The sequence below is a fragment of the Gekko japonicus genome, unplaced genomic scaffold (genome assembly GCF_001447785.1).
Source record: "Gekko japonicus isolate JY-2015 unplaced genomic scaffold, Gekko_japonicus_V1.1 scaffold284, whole genome shotgun sequence".
NCBI classification, from domain to species: domain Eukaryota; kingdom Metazoa; phylum Chordata; class Lepidosauria; order Squamata; family Gekkonidae; genus Gekko; species Gekko japonicus.
The window spans coordinates 235,390-256,750 of NW_015172012.1; the positions used below are offsets into that span (position 1 = coordinate 235,390).

Below are 21,361 nucleotides of genomic sequence, written 5' to 3' on the forward strand. Positions count from 1 at the left end.
AAACCACAACGACCCACGGAGAAGGGAAAACCCTACCCACCCTGGCCCCAGTGCTGGCACTCTTCCCACGTTGCCTTAACTTTTTCTCCGTACTATCTTTTCCTGTTCTTCTCTCTGCCTCCCTCCTTGCTGGCCCCTGTTTTCCCTTACCACAATACGTTTGGTTCTTCTCCCTTCTTCCACACTCTCTTCCATTCCCCCACCTGATCCTGCACTCATTCCTTTGCCACCCCATTCTTGCTAGTTGCCAGTTCCTTCCCCCACTTCTCATAGCTTCTGCAGCCTTTCCTCCCTACCTTCTGCTTTTCTGACTGCGGCTTCTGACCTCCCTCACTTCCAAACAGGATTAAATTAAATCTTGGGAAGTAATCTCATGAGATACTGGCATTTTAAAACCATTTTGTGTTTTATTTAAATCCATTGCTGTAATGTGGGGTCCCCCAGAGTTTGCAGAAACATATACACTAGGTCTGGTTCCATTTTGTGGATTTTTTTTATCTGCATGGTGAGGCCACCTATGGCTGTTAGATATATCCGACAGAAAAACAAGCCAACAATCACAGCTGTGGGTATCGTAATCTCCAAAAGGATATCATAGCATAGGAAAAGTGTTATGTCTGTGTAATGTATTCAGCCTGACATGCCCGGACTTGCCCGGGCTGGCCAGGCACAACTCATTCATAGCTTCAGTCGCAAGACAAAGGATCCGAAGGATCCTAGCCGGCCCAATCAAAAGGGCCAGCTTCTCAGCCGGGAGACCAATAGTCGCCCGGTTACTGTAAATAGCCTATCGGGAGTAGGGGGTGTGTTTAGGTGTACTTGGTGGTGGGTTTTCTGAACGTATATAAACCAGCCTGCGAGCTGGTCCCTTGTCTTTGTCCTGAACTAAATAAAGGTATGCTTAGCTGAATTCACTCTCCGTCTGCATACTTTTCACTGGCGACGAGGATGGGATCCACAACCCCATGAACAAAGACCCGGACGCCAACACAAGCACCGCACTGAGCCCCGACGCCGAGACCTCCGGGAACCACGCCGCTTCGCATCCCAGCTCTCCGGCAACCGCTCATCGCTCCGCTCCCAGCTCCGCTTCGCTCCCTGCTGACCCCGAGAGCAGCAGCGACCTCCACAACGCTCCCGACGCAATCGCCGTTCCAGAGGCCACCCCACCACGTGGCGGCAGCACAATGGCGACCGCGACCGCAACAGAAAGCCTGCCCGCTTTCGATCTCTCCCAGCCCTCGCTGTGGGACACCTGGCTGGACACGCTGGAGAGCCGCTTCACCATCCACAAGGTGGTGGATGACGCGATGAAGAAGGCTTACCTGCTGAGCCACTGCGGAATCCAGACCCATCGGCTCCTCAAGGACTTAATCTCGCCCAAACTAACGAAGGACGAGTCATACAGCTCCTTAGTCCAGGCCCTGACCGACCATCTGGCTCCCAAACCCACGAAGTACGTGGAGCGGTTGGACTTCTTCGCAAGAGTTCAGGCCCCCAGCGAAACCACCTCCGATTTTCTGGCCAAGGCGGTCCAGGAGGCCTCCGCCTATGAGACGGCCCATCAAGACCACCGCGCCAAGGCGATCCACCGCACCCAAGCGAGCAGCGGCTCCGACGCCTCAGACCAGGAGGAAGTTCGACAGCTCCGACAGCGGACTCAGCGGCGACCAAAACACGCAGCCTCCAGGACCGACAAGGCTTCGCTTCCAAGCCTGTGTGCCAGCTGCGGAGAGGACCACGAGCGCAAGTCGTGCCATTTCCGGACCGCGGTCTGCCGTTCTTGCAACAAGGCCGGGCACATCGCTAGGGTATTAAGTAAGTATGGCCACGAACTCACCAATGGGTTCACCCGGATCCGAAAGTAGACCAACCAGGTCTGTTGCATGTAAATAGAACCTATCACTGGGCTTGGGGTGTGTGTTGTGTGTGGTGTGTTCACGCATATAAGCCGGCCTGCAGCCGGCCAAAGTTATCTTCGAGTTCCTGATGTAATCAATAAACCTTGAGCTGATTCACTACGCTAAGCCTCCGCTTCCAGTACTTTTCATCTGGAAATGAGAAATCTTCCACTCCAGCTTAACTGCTGCTGGAGGCATGCCTGGACTTGTTTGGCAGGCCACCTAGAGGAAGTGTGGAGGGGCTTGTCTGGGCAGTCCACCTAGTGGAGCTTGAAGCCCCAGAACAAAGGCAGGCAGGATCCTAGAACCTGCCTGTGGATTGGCCCCTGAGGACAGCCAGCCAATCTTGGAGACTGGAGGCCATTTGAACTCACCCATCGTATGGGGGCTGGGAGTGGCTTAGGTATATATAGTTAGGGCAGCTGCCCCATGTAAAGCATTCCTGTTGAGATGCAATAAACTGCTGCTTGCTGAAATCACTATGCCTTTGCCTCTGCCATGTTAAACCCACTATTTAACAAAAAGGTACCAAAGACGCTAACTAAAATGATCAAGGTACGGGAGCATCATTTCAACAAGAAGAGTCTCCAGTGTTTCTGGCTTTTTAGTTTAGAATAGAGAATATGAGAGAGATAGAACAGATAAAATTATGAAAGTTATAGTTGATGAAGAGATTTTTCTCCCTCTCCCATGGGATTAACTTCCACAAGATGTGCCAACAGTCACCTGTTCATCTACGTTTTTTTTGGGGGGGGCAATTAATGAAGTTTCAGGATATCAATGACTTTAGGCATGGTAGCTAACAGGAAGCTCCAAGCATACAGCCATCCACCAAACAATAGAGGAGCGTTACTGTTTCATACCTTGTTTGGAAGCTTCCCGAAGGCATCTGGTTAATTGCTGCTGGAAACAGAATTCTGAATTCTGGGTATAATTCATTGGGGAACAAGACATTTATGGTGGCCCATCAAGGACCTAATGGCTTGTCTATTTTGGTTGGCAAATCAGGACTATGATTTAGCTTGGTGGCCCTTGGTCATATAGGTTTATGTTAGGTAACACACATTGTGCAAGAGCATGGGGGCAAGCATCCACATATACTAAATCCTTTCCTCTCAGTGCAAAACTTAATCTAGGAGGGTTGACCTGCATGAAGGCGCAGTCGTCTACATATGGATTTCTCTTTTGGACTAAGGGAATTGTGTTTGCGTGTTGGTTGCTGTTAACTGAGCAAAATACTTCAGATTGTCCTCATTTGAAAAGAACTGGTGGCATAACTTTCCACACACTGATATTCTGATATGAATATGGAGGTCTTAGAGAACAATTCACACTTTCTCTCTCCCAAACATTGTATAGAATTGAGTACAAGAATGCTTACTGTTGAAGAAAACCTTTTTGTCAGCTGAATGAACCGTCTGTACCTGAAGTCATCATGACTGAAACCAAAGTCCAAAATCAATGGTATTGGTATATACAATTTGAAGTCTTTTTGTGTTGCTCTTTTCCCAGATACATTTTCTTCAAAACTTGAGTAAGATTCATGCTCAGTCAATGTAAAACCAAATGTGCCTTTGGTCTAAATAAAAAGCAAGAAAAAGCAATGTGCTTGAATTTTTGTAGCCTAATTTCACACCAGAAACATGTTTAAATATTCCTTTTACACTTTGAAGATATACTAGATATAAACATTACTAATGCCTTTAATACAGGGTTTTTAATATTAATACAGCAAGCTGCCTTCTTGAACTGGACCATCTAACTGTTATCGGCAGAAACAGCTTTATTACCCATAAGCCATTAACTGGGGATGCCAGGGGTTGAACCTTCTGCATGTAAACCAAATATTCTAATGTTTGCTCTGCTTCTCATATAGGGCCCCTTCCCTGTCAAACATATTAAGTGGCTTTGTCAAACCTTCCAGAGAAACGTGGGTGAGAAGCATATCTTAAGTCTTCTTTGCCCTTTTTTCTATATCCCAGAAGACCTGAGTTTAAGCCCTAAAAAAAGAAACCGAAGACTTGGTCTTTGTTAAGGGTAGTTGTTATATGAACAGGAAGATAGATCCAGGTGGGCAGCCGTGTTGGTCTGAAGCAGTAGAACAAATTCTGAGTCCAGTGGGGCACCTTTAAGACCAACAAAGGTTTATTCAAAAGCTTTCGTGTGCATGCACGCTTCTTCACATACATTGGAATGGAAGGTAATAGTTTGTCAGGAACTGCCCTCTTATTGGGGTCAGATTAACTGGCGGGAGGACCCCGGGAATCGTGAGGTTCCAGCTGACGTGGCCTCAGATGTGGGAGAGCCCTCCATTCTTTGCACTGAGGGGTCCCTCTTCAGTCCGGAGGTTCGAGGCACAGTGTTGCGCCACAGCTGTTGCCCACATGCACATCCGTTCTGATTTCATCTTCCCCGGCCGCGCCCAGCTTCCTCCTCTTTATTCCCCCTAGCCCCCACTCCAGCCTATAGCAGAATGGCCATGGGTCCCGTGGGCTTCCCTCTTCCCTCCCCGGGAATCCATCCCATGTGTCGCTGATAAACCCCATAATGTTGACCTCCTCGGGCCCTGCCATTTCGTCTTCCTTGGATTGCAGGTGTGCCTCTCTCTGGCCGAGTCGTGGGAATGCCTGGCCCTCCGCGGGATATCTGAGGGGGTCTCCTCCCGTTCCTCCCCCAACTCCTGCCTGATCTGGGTTCGAGGTATCTCAGCACCGCTCATGTGCTCGCCCGTGGGTCCGGTCAGGCTTCTTTGTCCTGCCAACCCCGCCAGAAGCCTCGTTGATTGAGACCACGGTTAGCTGCATCATCAGGAGGACTGTTTCCCGACATAGTTCGATAAGTTTGAACTGTTACTTTCCATTCCAATGTATTTGAAAAAGTGTGCACGCACATGAAAGCTCATATCTTGAATAAACCTTTGTTGGTCTTAAAGGTGCCACTGGACCCAAAATTTGTTCATGTGAACAGGAAGTTAGGACTATTCTGAAGATGACTGGCTTTTCTAAACTTTTGTTCAGAAGCATATGTAAGGGATGTAGTACAATATATGCACAAAAACTAAACGGAGTCCCATGGCATCTCTACAGATATGGTGGTGTAAAATGTTGTAAAGTCATAGACAACTTATGGCTATCCCATAGGGTTTTCAGTTCATGAGATGAGCAGATGTGGTTTGCCATTGCCTGTCTCTATCTGTAGCAACTCTGGACTTCCTTGGTGTTCTCCCATCGAAGTACTAACCTGGGCTGACCTTGTATAGCTTCCAAGATCTGACTACATCAGGCTAGTCTGGGCCATCCAGGTCAGATGGACTGTGGCATAAACTTCCATAGACTACAGCCTACTAGACTGCACAAGCTTTCATCACAGTAAATCTTTAAGGTACCACTTTTTATTGCAAGAGTTTAACACAGTGACGACTCTAGAACATTTCACATACAAGATTTCTTCCAGTGCTTACATCCTGTGTTCACCCTCATGCTCAACAAGTAATGACCAGCTGGTAGAAGAAACACCAGTGATTCAGTTGAAATGCATATGTGTACCTTCTGCAGCATTAGTAAGGCCTCTAGTGTTCATATGCAACTTAGGCTGCTCTTGTATTTATGCTTTGTTATGGCCAATGGCTAATACAATAAACTTGATGATGATGATGATGAACTTAGGCTGCTTTTACTGATAAATTACAAGTACACTGATTTACTGATTCATATTCTGAATAGTCTGAAAATCATCTGTTTGAAGGAGTAATGAACCTTCTGACCCCAGACATTTTCTGTGAGCAAACCTTCAGGATTATCTCTAAAAATTGCATGCAGTACACCAGAATCTCCCAGGTTATCTGAAATCCATATGAAATAGAACAGTGTAAATCGAGGCTGCTTGGCCACAAATTCAAATTTACAAATGTGATGAAGAATCAACAATGCCATCCATTTAATCTGTGCATACAGCTCCTTGATCCTTACCTCTGCTGAATAGCTATGTACATTGTAGGGTTTTCTAAATCTGGTGTCCCCGATATACTGTAGATAACACGATAAACCATAATAGCTATGATCCAGAACTAATCCTTCCAGATTATTTGTGAAGATATTTAATCTGGGGAAATGGAATGCAGAGAAGGTATACACATTAATTGTCAGTTGAATACAAAATAAGTTATAGGCAGTTGCTATGGGTTCTGCAGTCAGAATGTTCCATATTCTGGCCTGGCCAGGGAGATGTGGATAAGCTTGATAAGTGGTAGAGGTATTTAAGATATCAGGGGCTTGCTGAGTATTGTTTCAGAAAGCATGGGGGCTTGCCAAGTCGTGAGAGGAGGGGAGCTGTGGAGGGTCTGCAACCACTTGGTGGGTCGGCCTCCCACATCTCCTCTCTCCCCGATTGCCACTATTCAGAAGGCTCTCCACATCTCTCAGTCTCCCACAGTAGCAATGAGTTTGTGGGGGAGAAGGAAGCCACGGAGGGCGGAGTGCCCAGTGGTCTAACCCTATTGTCTTCACATGTAACATGCTACACACAAGGAGTAGTCCAATAAACAGAGTTGGGCCTCTTGTGTGCAGCCCAACAGCACCATGAGGGGTCAGCTTCATGCTTGTGATGAACAGGCATTTAGTAATCCAATTCAGTGTGCATTCAAGCATGCCCATCTCATCTCACATATGCTGGATTAGAGAGTAGACTGCAAATGTGTTGAAACTGGAATGTTGAGCCCCAAATTTCAGCAATCCATTATACTGTAGAGAAAGGTGGGCTAGGATGCCCTAAGAAGCAACTCTGTCCCTTAGTGTAACAGACTGCAAGGCATGAATTCTATTGACTTAGGCAAAAATGTAAAGTACTTTATAGAAGAGGAGAAACAGAAAATATTCTAAGCGAATAAAAACAGGCCAAATAAAGATGCCTTTAAATTACAAGAATTACTGTCAAATGCATTTTCAGTTTTCTAGTTTCTTATAATCACTGGAACACCAAATGCAATGAGGAGAGATGAGATAATTTCTCACAGGAATACAATCCGCTTTTCATTTCAGTGGCACATTTACAGCAGTAGTCAAGCAGAATCTGACTGTATTCAACTAATGGCAAATCCTTCATGGATTCATGTAACATATCAAGGATGGAAAAATTCTTGTACTTGCCTAATAGAATGTTTCAAAGGTCCAATGCAGATTTTCTAAAATTGTATCAAGTTAAAATCAGGGAAAGGCAAATAGGACAATGATGCCAGACCCGACCCCGACATCTAGGCACATGCAAGAAGCAAAATGCAAGACTTTTCCATCATGCCTGCATACAGGTAAGTTTTCCATGCTTAGGTTCAGTGCTGTTGAGGAGGAGGAGGAGGGGATTGGATTTATATCCCACCCTTCACTCGGCGTCTCAGAGCAATTTACATTCTCCTTCTCTTCCTCTCCCCGCAACAGACACCCTGTGAGGTAGTTTGAAATTTCCAACCTTTTTGAGTCTGTGGTCATATTTGGAATTCTGACAGGGCATGGTGGGCGCAACAACAAAATGGCTGCCACAAAATGTTGCCATAGGAGGTGAAGCCAGCCACAAAATTATTGCCACAGCTTAACTTCATTAACACAGTGCAGATCCTGTGCTGTGGCGGCTGCTACTGTCAAAGCGACATTTTAAAAAAACTACTCAGACAATCAAATCTCAAATAATCAGAAGCCTTGCTGGACAAAAGCCCTACCTCACCCCATCCACTTTGTAAAAATACTTGGTAGTCATGGCAGTCACCAGAAAAGGTGTCGGTGGGCTCCATGGCACCCACGGGAACCATGTTGGGGACCCCCACACTACAGAAATAATTCACAACTAGATTTTCCTATACATGTAAGCAGGGCTCTTTTTGTAGAAAAAGCCCAGCAGGAACTCATTAGCATAATAGGCCACACCCAACAGCAGGAACTCATTAGCATATTGGGCCACACCTCTGGCAGCACAGTTCATTAGCACATTAGGCCGCACCCACATGTTACCAGAAGTGTGGTTATCCAGCCACACCCACCTTTTGCTTGTTATTCTGTTTACCTTGTCTGTTGTCAAAACCCAGGGCTTTTTTGTAGCAGGAACTCCTTTGCATGTTAGGCTACACACCCCTAATGTAGCCAATCCTAATTAGTTTCTGCTGTTGGGTGTGGCCTATTATGCTAATGAGTTCCTGCTGGGCGTGGCCAACTTGGGAGCCAGCCGGAACTCCGTTCCTGTGCGTTCCTGCCCAAAAATAGCCCTGCATGTAAGAAAATCAAGGAGGGGATTGATTGCTATAGTGCAACAATAGTGCAATATCCAATGATGTTTGGATGAAGTCTTTGACTAAACTGTTAAGGTGAAAGACAAGTTCTCAATGGTGGCTTGGCAGCTACTCATATGATGCTTCTCTTGGGCAGATTCAACCAGAAGGGGTTTACACAGGTGGATCTTCCCCACCTTCCTCTTCACCCGGTGGCTCCCTAAGAATCTGGAACATCCAAGGCTAGGGGTGAGACAGCCTTGTGGACACAATTATTATTACTTTTTTATAGTCTGCCTTTCTCAGCTGAGACTCAAGGCAGATGCCAAGAGGCATGCTGGGATGCAGGCTGAAGAAAGGAGATGGAATCGGGCAAAGTTGGCAGTGCATCCAGTTATGGAAATGGGACTCTTGCTCCACCATGTTTCCTATGCCAGCAGAAGAGGAAGGTGTGTATGTGTGTGGGATTTACCCAGTTCTCTCTCCACTTATGTCTCATTGGATTTTGTCTGTGAGGCTCCCTCTACTCCCGCATCAACTTTTGGGTCATCAAAGGGAGCTTCTATGGGAAGAGGACTGTGGGAAGTCATGTCCATGAACATAAGAGTTCACATGCATTGTGTTTCCAAATGGTGCCACTGCTCAGTTGTGCTGGTCAGAGAAGTGGATGTTAATTCTGCCACTTCAGACCTACACACACACCTCCAAGAATCTGTAAGACTGTAGCCTAGGTACATTTTCAAATCTGAGGCCAAGTGAATCTAAAATAGGGGTGGCCAAACTGTGGCTCAGGAGCTGCATGCGGCTCTTTCACACATATTGTGTGGCTCCCAGCAGGGCAGCAGGGGAACTAAATATCATTAGCAAACAAGTATCATAGGACAAATAAATATCATTATCAATATCTGCTTTTACCGCTTTTGTTATTATTTTTGGCAGTCTCATTTAATGTTAATAAAAAGCAAATTTGCAATTTGCCAGTAAAAACGTGCAATATTTGTTCATGTCTGGCGGTTCTCAAACATGTGACATTTATTCTATGTGGCTCTTACGTCAAGCAAGTTTGGCCACACCTGATCTAAAACAAAAGTTGTCTGACTTGGCATAAAGCCTATTGGCAGAATATATAGAGGTGCTTACCCACTTGCTAACATCTGGATGCCCCAGTATTGTTCAGTATCTTGGTCACACGCGTTAGATACTTTCTTACAATTTTTTTCATCTGAGTAATCTCCACAGCCATCCTCTCCGTCGCAGCGCAGTCTCTCATTAACGCATCTTCCTACAACATAGAATGGGAATGAATTGATAATACCCTGCTTTCAAAATTTGGAGGCTTTATTTCAGCTTTGTTACCAAGCCAGTGTGGTGAACAGGTTTCAGTATCAGATATGGACTGGGTAGTTCAAGTCCACATCCCAACTCAGCCATGGAAAATTCACTGGGTGACCTTGGGCTGGCCATTTCTTCCTAGCCTAACCTATGTCACTGGGATATTATGAGAACAAAAAGAGGGGGAGAAACAGGGGTTCCAAAGGCATAAAATGTATTTCTCTATATATACTTTTAGAGGTAATCATTTTTTAAAAATGGTATGTGTAACTGATTAAGATAAATTTGCAGGGTCCAAAATAGTTGCAACATACCTTAAGGCTTGAATTACATCTAGAATCAGAGGCAAACTGTACTGTAGGTTCTGGGAGATATCTACAGAAAATTGTCAGCAGTGCTAGAAATCTAGAAATCTTGTATGGCATGACTGCAACAGCAGCAAATACATAATCTAGCCATCTGGATGTAATTTGGATGTCTATACTGAGCATTGAGGATTATGCTTTCAATATTTTAAAGGTCATGTTGCTACTCCTTATGTCTGATTGAAATGCCTGAAAATTGAGATGAGAAGTGCTTGCCCACTCCAGAACTGCTGATTTCGGGAGGGGTGTTGAAAGACCTGAGTCAGATTGTGGTGATGAGAGAGGAGGTCGTACGACTGATAGACAACTTAAAAACTGATAAATCACCAGGCCTGGATGGCATACATCCAAGAGTTCTGAAAGAACTCAGATGTGAACTTGTGGCTCTCCTGACAAAAATATGTAATCTTTCATTAAAATCTGCCTCAATTCCTGAGGACTGGAAGGTAGCTAATGTCACTCCTATCTCTAAAAAGGTAAGTTTTCCATGCTCAGCATGGGTCCTGTAAGGGAAGATCTTGTCTCACTAGCCTGTTAGTGTTCTTTGAGGAAATGAACAAACATGTGGACAAGGGGGACCCAATAGATGTTGTTTACCATGACTTCCAGAAAACTTTTGATAAACTTCCTCATCAAAGTCTCCTAAGTAAGATCAATAGTCATGGGCTAAAAAGACAAGTCCTCTTGTGGATCAAAAACTGGCTAATTAATAGGAAACAGAGAGTGAGTATAAAAAAACAATTTTCTCAGTGGAGGGTGGTAAGCAGTGGGGTTCTGCAGGGCTCTGTACTGGGTCCGATACTTTTTAACTTGTTAATTAATGATTTGGAGTTGGGAGTAAGCAGTGAAGTGGCTAAATTTGCGGATGATACGGAGTTGTTCAGGGTGGTGAAAACCAGTGAGGATTGTGAGGCACTCCAAAGGGATCTGTTGAGGATGGGCAACTGGGTGTCAACATGGCAAATGGGGTTCAGTGTGGCCAAGTGCAAAGTGATACACATTGGAGCAAAAAATCCTCACTATAAATATACATTGATGGGGTCCAAACTGGCAGAGACTGACCAAGAGAGAGATCTTGGAACTGTAGCAGACAACTTACTGAAAATGTTGAGACAGTGTGTGACTGCAATAAAAAAGGCCAATGCTATGCGGGGGATTATTAGGAGGGGAATTGAAAACAAATCAGCCAGTATCAAAATGCCCCTGTACAAATCGATGGTACGTCCTCGTGTGGAGTACTGTGTACAGTTCTGGTCACCACATCTCAAAAAGGATATTATAGCATTGTAAAAAGTGCAGAAAAGGGCAACTAGAATGATAAAAGGGTTGGAACACTTTCCCTATGAAGAAAGGACTTGGGTCTCTTTAGCTTGGAGAAACAATGGCTAGGAGGAGGAGGAGGAGGAGATTGGATTTATACCCCACCCTTCACTCGGAGTCTCAGAGCGGCTTACAAACTCCTTTCCCTTCCCCTCTGTCCGCTTCCCCATGCACTCGAAATAACTCCACGTTTGAGGACAAAGTTAGATTTATTATGAGGCTGTGGTTAGAGCATGAACACAAGGATTGTTATGAATAACTATAGACCCCAGAGGGGAGCATAATAAAGGAACTTGAACCAGGTTAGGACCAATGAGCCCAATTCCCGCTGGCGGGAGTGTAGATAAAATGAGCGCCCAATTCCTTGGGAACACAATGGTTCTACAACATAACCACAAGTCCAGTTCTCAGGCTTAGGATGCATAACAAGCAAAGCAACGCCATAACACCATCCCACCTCCAGCAGGTTGACCTTGAGCAGTTTCGCAGAGCAGCGAGCGAACGAAAGTAAACACCTACCAGAGGAACTTGGAGGGGGGGGGAAGGGACAGAGCACAATTTACAAGTTACACTGTAACACAGCACACAATGGCAGCTTGCTGACATACTGCCCACCTGAAAATACACCTTACCCACTGTCTCCCGGATTGGGCGGGAGACCTCCTGGTTTGTCCGGGAACTTTTTGTGAAAGTCCCGGAGCATGTAAAGGGCCTGAATATCCCCTTCTTCCACCCACTCCGAAATCCACCCATTCAATCAGATAATACTGTTTACCACGTTTCAATTTGGAGTCCAAGATGTTAGCAATCTCGAAGTGTTCTTCCCCCTCCACTAACACCGGAGGAGGAGGGTCCCGTGCAGGCCTCCATTGCGACTGACTCGTGTCCTTTTTTAATAGGCTCATATGGAACACAGGGTGCAGAGAACGCAAATTCTTTGGAAGGTCAACTTCAACAGTAACAGCATTAATCAGCCTACGTACTGGAAAGGGTCCAATATACTTCCAACTTAACTTTTTGCTAGGTCTGAGTACTTTCATATTCTTAGTTGACACATACACCAAATCACCAGGCTGCAGATCCCAACCCACCACCCGACCCCTGTCAGCCTGTACTTTGTAAGCGGCCTTAGCCGCATCTAATGTTTGGCAGAGAATTGGCCAAACCTCTTGCAACGATTTACACCAAGATCCAGCATCAGTAGGCTGCAGAGGTTTGTCCCCCCCCAGGAAAGGCAAAGGGGGGCTGTCATACCCATGTACCGCTTTAAAAGGTGACATACCAATGGAACTATGCACAGTGTTATTATAACAGTATTCAGCCAGTGGCAACAAGTCACACCAGTTATCTTGTTGATAATTAGTAAAACATCTCAAATACTGTTCCAAGGTTTGGTTAACACGTTCCGTCTGGCTGTCAGTCTCTAGGTGATAGGCACTGCTGAGTCCTTGCTCCACCCCCATGATGGCTAGGAGCTCTTTCCAAAACTTTGAAACAAATTGTGTGCCTCTGTCCGTAATTATTTTGGTAGGCAAAAGATGGAGGCGCACGATGTGTTGGAGGAATTCCCTAGCCAACTTTTGGGACGTTGGTAACGAAGGCAGAGGAACGAAGTGAGCTTGTTTGGAGAATAAATCAACCACCACCCAAATAACCGAGTTTCCCTTGCTGAGAGGCAGATCAGTGATAAAGTCCATAGAGATGACTTCCCAAGGTCTGTTAGGGGTAGGTAAGGGTTGCAGGAGACCAGGGGACTTCCCCCCCCTCGGCTTTGTTAATGCGCAAGTTTGGCAGGAACGTACAAAGTCCAAGAGATCTTTGCGCATGTGTGGCCACCAACATTGCCGCCGCAGGAGGTGGAGGGACTTCACAAAACCCCAGTGCCCCGCCAACTTGGTGCCATGAACTGCCTGGAGTGCATCCCTGCGGAGAGAAATAGGTACATAAAGTTTGTTTTCAAGGTAAACCAAGCCCTCCGGAGTGCGAATGCAATCAGGGAATCCCTGTAGTAGCTCCTCATCGTTGCCAGAAAAGTCCAACACATAGCGGCTGTGCCATTCCCCCCCCATAGGCAAGGAGGGTGGAGGAGGAGCAGGAGGAGAAGGGGCCATGGGAAGGCGTTGCGCTTGGCTGCGAGTGACTACAGCTCCGCCCAGTTGGGCGGGAGTGAAAATTGAGTCAATGATGACGTCGTGTTGGCTCTCGTGTTGCGGGAGGCGGGACAACCCATCAGCCAAAGAGTTAGCCGCCCCCGGGAAATGATGGAGAGTGAACTGGAACTTGGAGGAAAAATCCGCCCAGCACAATTGCTTGGCATTGAGGGTTTTTGGCGATTTGAGAGTTTCAAGATTCTTATGATCAGTCCAGACTTCAAAAGGAACCCTCGCCCCCTCCAGCCAATGGCGCCAGGTTGACAAGGCCAGCTTAATAGCCGACGCCTCCTTCTCCCAAATTGACCAGTGCCGTTCAGCGTCTGAGAATTTTTTAGAGACATACGCGAGAGGATGCAGTTTCCCATCCTCCTCCTTCTGTAAGATTGCAGCTCCCATAGCCACATCCGAAGCGTCAGTTTGCACAATAAACATTTTAGTTTCATCAGGATGTGCTAACACAGGTTCTGATGTGAACATGGTTTTCAACCGTCGAAAAGCAGTGTCACATTCTGCCGACCATTTGAGCGGAGCCCCGGGCTTCGTGGCATCAAACCCCTTCCCCTTCGTTTTGAGCAAATCAGTGAGGGGTAGCGCAATTTGGGCAAAGCCCCTGATAAATGAACGATAAAAATTGGCGAATCCTAAGAACCCCTGCAGTTGGCGTCGGGTCCTGGGGGCTTCCCATTCTACAACATCCTTAACTTTCCCAGGGTCCATTTCCAACCCCTCCCCCGAAATGCGGCAGCCCAGGAAGTCAATGTGAGTTTTGTGGAATTTACACTTGGATAGCTTAGCAAACAGTTTGTGCTTATGCAACGTTTTGAGGACCTTTCTGACCAGTTTAACATGCGAGGGTAGGTCCTGGGAGTACAGTAACACGTCGTCTAAATAAATAACAACACCTTTGAACAAGAACTCATGGAGGACTTCATTGATCAAGTTCATGAAGACCCCTGGGGCCCCTTGAAGTCCGAAGGGCATGACTAGGTACTCGAATTGACCCAAAGGTGTATTGAACGACGTTTTCCCCTCGTCCCCCTCCTTAATGCGAACTCGGAAGTAGGCATCGCGCAAGTCAAGTTTGGAGAAAACCTTCCCTTTAGATGCCTCTGTGAGCAGGTCTTTTATAAGCGGGAGGGGGTAAGCGTTCGAGGTTGAAATAGCATTCAGCCCCCTGTAATCTGTACACAAGCAGAGCCCCCCGTCTTTCTTTTTCCAGAAGAGGACGGGCGCAGCAAAGGGGGAGGATGCCGGTCGAATGAAACCTCTCGCCAGGTTCTTGTCAATAAACTTGCGCAGCTCGGCTTTCTCCGCCAGCCCCATAGCATAGATCTTCCCTTTAGGAAGTTTACACCCCAGCAAGATTTCAATGCTACAGTCAGTTTTGCGATGGGGGGGGCAACTCGTCCACCTCCTCCTCCCCGAAAACCTCCGCTAGATCCTGGTATTCCGGCAGCAGGGCAGCCATGTCCTCCGCAGTCAGAACTCCGCAGGGAAAGTTCAAAGCAGGTGGACTGCCCCATTCCCCACTCCATTTGTGGTTGGTGCATTTAGGTGACATGAACTGGACCCTCCCCCCCTCCCAGAGGATATATGGGTCGTGACTAAAGAGCCACGGGGCGCCTAAGACCAAAGCGAACTGAGAGTCCGGGGTGACTACAAAGGTCCGTTGTTCCCAATGATCCCCCGTTCCCAACCGTAATGGCATGGTCTCGTGCACACAAGGCTTCATAGGCACCCCATCCATTTGGGTAAAGATGATGGGGGATTTCAGCTTGCGGATCCCCGCTTCCAACCCAGTCACTACATTAGGACTAATCAAGTCTCTCCCGCACCCTGAGTCAACAAGAGCTTTCACTCGTACATGAGTCCCTAAGACAGGGTTCATTAAGGATACAGTCACGAAGAAAAGGGAGGGGGGTTCTCTCACCACTATAGGCGCCTCCGACGCAAGGTCCTGCTGTTGCGCCTCGTTCACAACAGGACGTTCCCGTTTCCCGACACCTCTGGTTCTGACTCAGCCGAGTCCTCCGCGTTGTCCTCGGGTGCCGCTCGGAGAGCCTTAGAGAATTTCGGTTTGGCAACTCCTTTCTTGGCGGGAGAGGGTGACTTTCCCTTGGGGGGTGGAGATTTGCTCTTCTCCTGGCGACTTCCACAATCCGCTGCAAAATGGCCCCGCTCCCCGCACTTAAGGCAAAGCCCGAGTTTCATCCGCAGGTCTCGAGCAGCGTCTGAGAGCCTTGGTGCTTTCGGTCGTGGGGTGGGGTGTTGGCTCACCTTCCCTCCGCTTGCAGCCATGTCCAATTTCAATGTCTGAAGGCGGCTCTCTGCATTCTCTGCTTCTTGGGTCCATGCAGTCAGCGAAATTGGGTCTACTGACCGTAGCACTGTCTCTCTGATCTCCGGGTTTAGTCCGACCCGGTACATCTCGACCAGGACATGGTCCGGCCAATCCCGCAGTTTTGCTGCTTGATTCTGGAATTCGGCAGTGTATTCACGCACCAATTGCCTCCCTTGCTTAAAGGTGCGCAAGAACGCCTTCGCCGTTTACCCCGCATTAACATCTTCAAAGCAGGTTCGTAGTGCCCACATAAACGCCCGCAAATTCAGCTGTTCCAGACCGCGACTGTTGTGTAAGCCGACATACCAGGTCGCTGCCGCCCCTTTCAACCTGGAGGTGATTACATCGATCCGGCCGCTGTCATCTCGGAACAGGTGCCCGTGTTCTGTAACAAACTTCTGCACTCTCACGGTGAAGAAGGCCAGGTCCTCAGGATTGCCATCGAACGTGGCCTCAAGTAAGTCCTTTGGCCGCGCGCGTGTTCCCAGTAACATGGGCCCTGGAGCCCCCGGTCCTCCCGGCTGAGGTGCCGGTCCTCCCGGGACCCCAGGTTGCGCTGGCAGTAGCGGCGGCTGCTGACCGGGGATCGGTTGCTGCCCCGGGATCCCAGGCAGCTGACCCAGGACCGGCGGTTGCTGGCCTGGGATCGGTAGCTGAGGGCCCGGGAGCTGCTGCTGCTGAAGAGCCTGCGCCGCCACAGCTTCCGCGATGCGAAGATCCATCATTCTAGGTAGGGCATCAAACACATCGGCTACTGTTCGCATAAGTTGCTGCATCGTCTGGTCGAGGTCCTCAAGGCGCTCGCCTATGGCTTCTCGGTCGCCCGCCGCCATATCTCTATAGTCCCGTTCCCCCGAACGGTGCGTACCCCAGGGGTCTTCCATTCCTTTGGCCCGTTCTCCCGGGAACGCCATCCCCCTCCCTGGGTACATTCCTTGGTCAAACAAACTGTCCCGTAGCCCTCTCCCGTGGTTTGAGAAAGTCTCTCGGGCGCCCTGCGAGTCAAACATAGTCCAGTCATCCCAGGCGGGTGCCGCACCCTTTCCCCACTTCGATGGAGTCGGTGGTGGCCAGGGAATCGCTGACGATCTGGGCACCGCTCTCCCCACGGCTCCCATTGTCGGCACCGTCACAGGTACAGAAACATCCGTGGTCGTTGGGGGACTTGTGGTGACCGGGGTATCTCCCCCGGTTGTGGTTGGTAACTCCTCAGGCCCGCTCATGATTCTCGATCAGACTCGGGACGATGAAGATATGGGGATTCCTAACAAAATGTCCGCTTCCCCATGCACTCGAAATAACTCCACGTTTGAGGACAAAGTGAGATTTATTATGAGGCTATGGTTAGAGCATGAACACAAGGATTGTTAGGAATAACTACAGACCCCAGAGGGGAGCATAATAAAGGAACTTGAACCAGGTTAGGACCAATGAGCCCAATTCCCGCTGGCGGGAGTGTAGATAAAATGAGCGCCCAATTCCTTGGGAACACAACGGTTCTACAACATAACCACAAGTCCAGTTCTCAGGCTTAGGATGCATAACAAGCAAAGCAACGCCATAACACCATCCCACCTCCAGCTGGTTCTTGAGCAGTTTCGCAGAGCAGCGAGCAAATGAAAGTAAACACCTACCAGAGGAACTTGGAGGGGGGGAAGGGACAGAGCACAATTTACAAGTTACACTGTAACACAGCACACAATGGCAGCTTGCTGACACCCTCACCACAACAGACACCCTGTGAGGTAGGTGGGGCTGAGAGAGCTCTTTCAAGAACTGCCCTTTCAAGGACAGCTCTTGAAAGATCTATGGCTTGCCCAAGGTCATCCAGCAGCTGCAAGTGGAGGAGTCGGGAATCAAACCCAATTCTCCCAGATTAGAGTCTGCACACTTAACCACAACACCAAACTGGCACCAAACCACTACACCAAACAGATGAAAGGAAGTACTTCTTCACCCAAAGACTGATTAACACATGGAATTCACTGCCATAGGAGGTGGTGGCATCTACAAGCATGGACAGCTTCAAGAGGGAATTAGATAAACATATGGTGCAGAGGTCCATCAGTGACTATTAGCCACAACGTATAGATAGGAACTCTGGGGCAAATGATATTCTGTTTTCTTGGTGGTTGGGGGGGGGACACGTGGGAGAGCTTCTAGTGTCCTGGCCCCACTGCTGGACCTCCTGATGGCACCTGGTATTTTTGGCCACTGTGTGACAGAGTGTTGGACTGGATGGGCCATTGGGTTCTCTTATGTTCTTAATTATGTTCACACCTGCATAGTTTCCTATGACTTAGATGGAGTCTTGAACCTGGATCTACCGAAATTCAGTCTTGTAGGTTACCTGTTTTGTCTTCCATCCCCACAATGGACAGTCTAGTGATTTCTTTCTGTGCAATTATGTTGCCAGTCTAGGGGGCAGTGATGAGGAATTTTCCATGAAGTGGCAGACGTACATTTTCCGGACCTTGAAGCTTGAACTGTCATGGGGGCCCCTTCTCAACCAGCAACAATACGGCAACATTCAACAAGGTCCAAAGGGCCGTGCTGCCTTTGCAAGGACTTTGAGGCCCAAATGACAGAAAATGGGGTGGTGGGGTGGAGCCCTTGAAAATGGGCCATACAGTGAGTCCCTTTCCACCAGCAATGAGTTTTAGATAACTGCTGTTATCTTCTTCAGTAGGGTTGTTCCATGGCAATTTGCCACAATTTTTTAAAAAATTCAACCACTACATCTCAGATTTTGATTAAAATTGCTGTACTGGCCATATGAAATGGGTATTAGAGCATATTCTAAGGTCAATATTAAGTACTTCAACCCATTGGCTTATGATTCTTTCACTAAAGTAGCCTTATTTTAATAAGAAACACTTTTAAAAACTCCATCAATTTTGTCGAAAAATTCACTCATTAAAAAAAGTTCCTTCAGGGCCCCTCCATGATTATTTATTTATTTATTTATTTTCATTACATTTATACCCCGCCCTTCCCGCAAACGGGCTCAGAGTGGCTTACAAGAACACAAAGTGCATAAAGTGCATATGTATAATATACAATATATAAAATAGGTAAAAACAGTTAAAAATCAGTACCATCAGGATGCACGGAAGGGAGGAAAAACTCCCACAATTTGCGTAGCAGAGGAGAAGACTAGGGCCACGGTTGACTGTTTCGCGATCTTCCGGCGGGAACACTTTCTGGAGAAACAGTGGTGGTAGTAACAGTGGCGGCTCCTACTCATTTGCCTGGCGGAAGAGCTCCGTCTTACAGGCCCTGTGGAACTGCAAAATGTCCCACAGGGCCCTGATCTCTTCCGAGAGCTCATTCCACCATGATAGGAGCCACCACTGAAAAACACCTGACCCTTGTTGCTGCAAGCCTGGCCTCTTTGGGGCCCGGGGTCACCAGCCAGTGTTGTGACCCCAACCGAAGTGCTCTTTGGGGAATATGTGGGGAAATGCGGTCCCTCAGGTATGTCGGACCCAGGCCATGTAGGGCTTTAAAGGTAAGCACCAGCACTTTGAAGTGAATCCGGTACGCTATAGGAAGCCAGTGCAGCGCTTTCAGCATAGGTCGGGTGTGCTCCCACCTAGGGGCGCCCATCAACAACCTGGCCGCAGCATTCTGCATTAGCTGTAGCTTCCGGATTTATGACAGAGGCAGCCCCATGTAGAGAGCGTTACAGTAGTCTAACCTCGAGGTGACCGTCGCATGGATCACTGTAGCTAGGTCGTTGCGGTTGAGGAAAGGAACCAACTGCCTCACCAGTCGAAGATGGTAAAAGGCTGATCTGGCAGTGGCTGCCACCTGGGCCTCCATCATTAAGGTCCAGGAGCACTCCCAAACTCCTAACCTCCAAAGCTGGCACCAGAAGTGCCCCATCAAAGGTCGGGAGCGGGAGCCCTAACCCCGGTCTGGTCCGGCTCAAGCACAGGACCTCCGTCTTCGCCGGGTCTAATTTCAGCCTGCTCAGTCTGAGCCACCCAGCTATGGCTTGTAATGCCCGGTGCAGATCTTCTGGATTGGAGTCCGACCGGCTGCCCAACATCAAATAGAGCTGGGTGTCATCTGCATATTGATGACACCCCAGCCCATACCTCCGGACAATCTGGGCGAGGGGGCGCATATATGTGTTAAACAGCATCGGGGAAAGCACCGCCCCCTGAGTCACCCCACATTCAAGTGGGTGCCTCTGGGACTGCTGTTACCCTACCACAACCCTCTGTCCCCGACCTTGGAGAAACGAGGCAAGCCATTGAAGGGCGAGCCCCTGAATCCCCGTGTCGGCAAGGCGGTGGGACAGCAGCTGATGGTCGACCATATCAAATGCAGCCGACAGATCTAACAACAACAGCGCTGCCACACCGCCTTGATCCAGATGCCTACAGAGGTCATCAGTAAGGGCAACCAGCACAGTCTCTGTCCCATGCCCCGGGCGAAAACCTGACTGGAATGGATCCAGGACGAAAGCGTCATCCAGGAAGCTCTGCAGCTGAGTCGCCACTGCCCTCTCAATTAGTTTGCCCAAGGTTGATTTTTTCAGGAGAGGGCGGACCATCGCTTCCTTGAGTGCCTCAGGGAACCAGCCCTCCAAGAGGGACTTGTTAACAATCTCCCTCAAGGCACCTCGAAACCCCTCATTGTCCGCTTTAATGAGCCAGGAGGGGCACGGGTCAAGGCCGCACGTGGTTGCGCACACAGATACGAGCAACCTGTCGACTTCCTCCAGGCTGAGTTGGTCGAAGCATTCTAAAACCGGAATCGAAGACGCGCAAGGGGCCTCGAGTTCGTTAACTGTTTCAACTGTAGCGGGGAGGTCGTGGTGGAGCCCTTAAGCTTAAGCTTCATTAATTTCATAGTAGATCCACTCCTGTTTCCATGTGTCCTGGACAGTGATGCTGTGGAGTCTACATTCTCAAAAGTGGCTTCCTATCCTGCATCCTTCCTGTTTCCTGCCCTACCTTGCTTTATGCATCCATCTAAAGCTTGCTTTCTCCAGTTCCAAACTGCTCCTAGCTTTGTTTTCTTGTCTAGTAGACTGTTTACTTGAAAAGCAAGTTTAGAATTGAACTCTGGAAAATTAGTATTACCTGCTTTCTGTCAAATCTGCTCTTGCTAAGGTCACCCATAGCCTTAATGCCAAGTCTCTTTTCTATAACTGTATATGTACACGAGCGATTTAACCAAATGACGTACCATAGAAATGCAGAAATTTTGCAATTCCACTTAACAACTCTCTGCAACATTTAAACACACAAATATGTTTCAGTTATATAATTCCCCCTAACTGAAAAAAATGGTGTTCTTTCTCGCTTCAACGAACAAGACTATAGTACTGTGCCTAAGAAATCTCTCCTATTTTGTACTGTGATTTGATGTGGGAAAAACTACCAGCACTCCCAGAGTGGTTCTTAATACATTATGAATGTTGATTATAGTGGCTGCAGGTGTTTTTTTTAAAACAATAATTATCTTTTGAAATCTGAGCTAACTAGCTGTGTTTAATTTGAGATAATATATTGATCCATAAGCACTTGGCACAGCAGTTTCTCAGTGGTTCTTTCTTTCCTGCTCCTGGCTTATTACCCAAGTCATCTTAGAAATTCTTTGTTGTCCATAAGTTCTTTGCCTCCAGTGTACTGCTGCTGGGAAAATGGTAATGCAGCAGCAGAAATTATTTCCAAATAGACAGG

At 47.8% G+C, this 21,361-nt stretch overlaps 1 protein-coding gene across 1 annotated transcript in view; it reads right to left on the reverse strand.

The window, feature by feature from the left end:
* The window catches only part of C8B (complement component 8, beta polypeptide), a 54,832-nt gene that overhangs the window by 19,708 nt on the left and 13,763 nt on the right, over positions 1–21,361 (reverse strand). The window contains exons 4-6 of the mRNA XM_015420261.1: positions 9,292–9,433; positions 5,870–6,002; positions 3,283–3,480 (exon numbers count right to left, since the gene is read on the reverse strand). Of these exons, the coding sequence (XP_015275747.1) occupies positions 3,283–3,480; positions 5,870–6,002; positions 9,292–9,433 (473 nt within the window). The remainder of the gene's footprint in view (positions 1–3,282; positions 3,481–5,869; positions 6,003–9,291; positions 9,434–21,361) is intronic.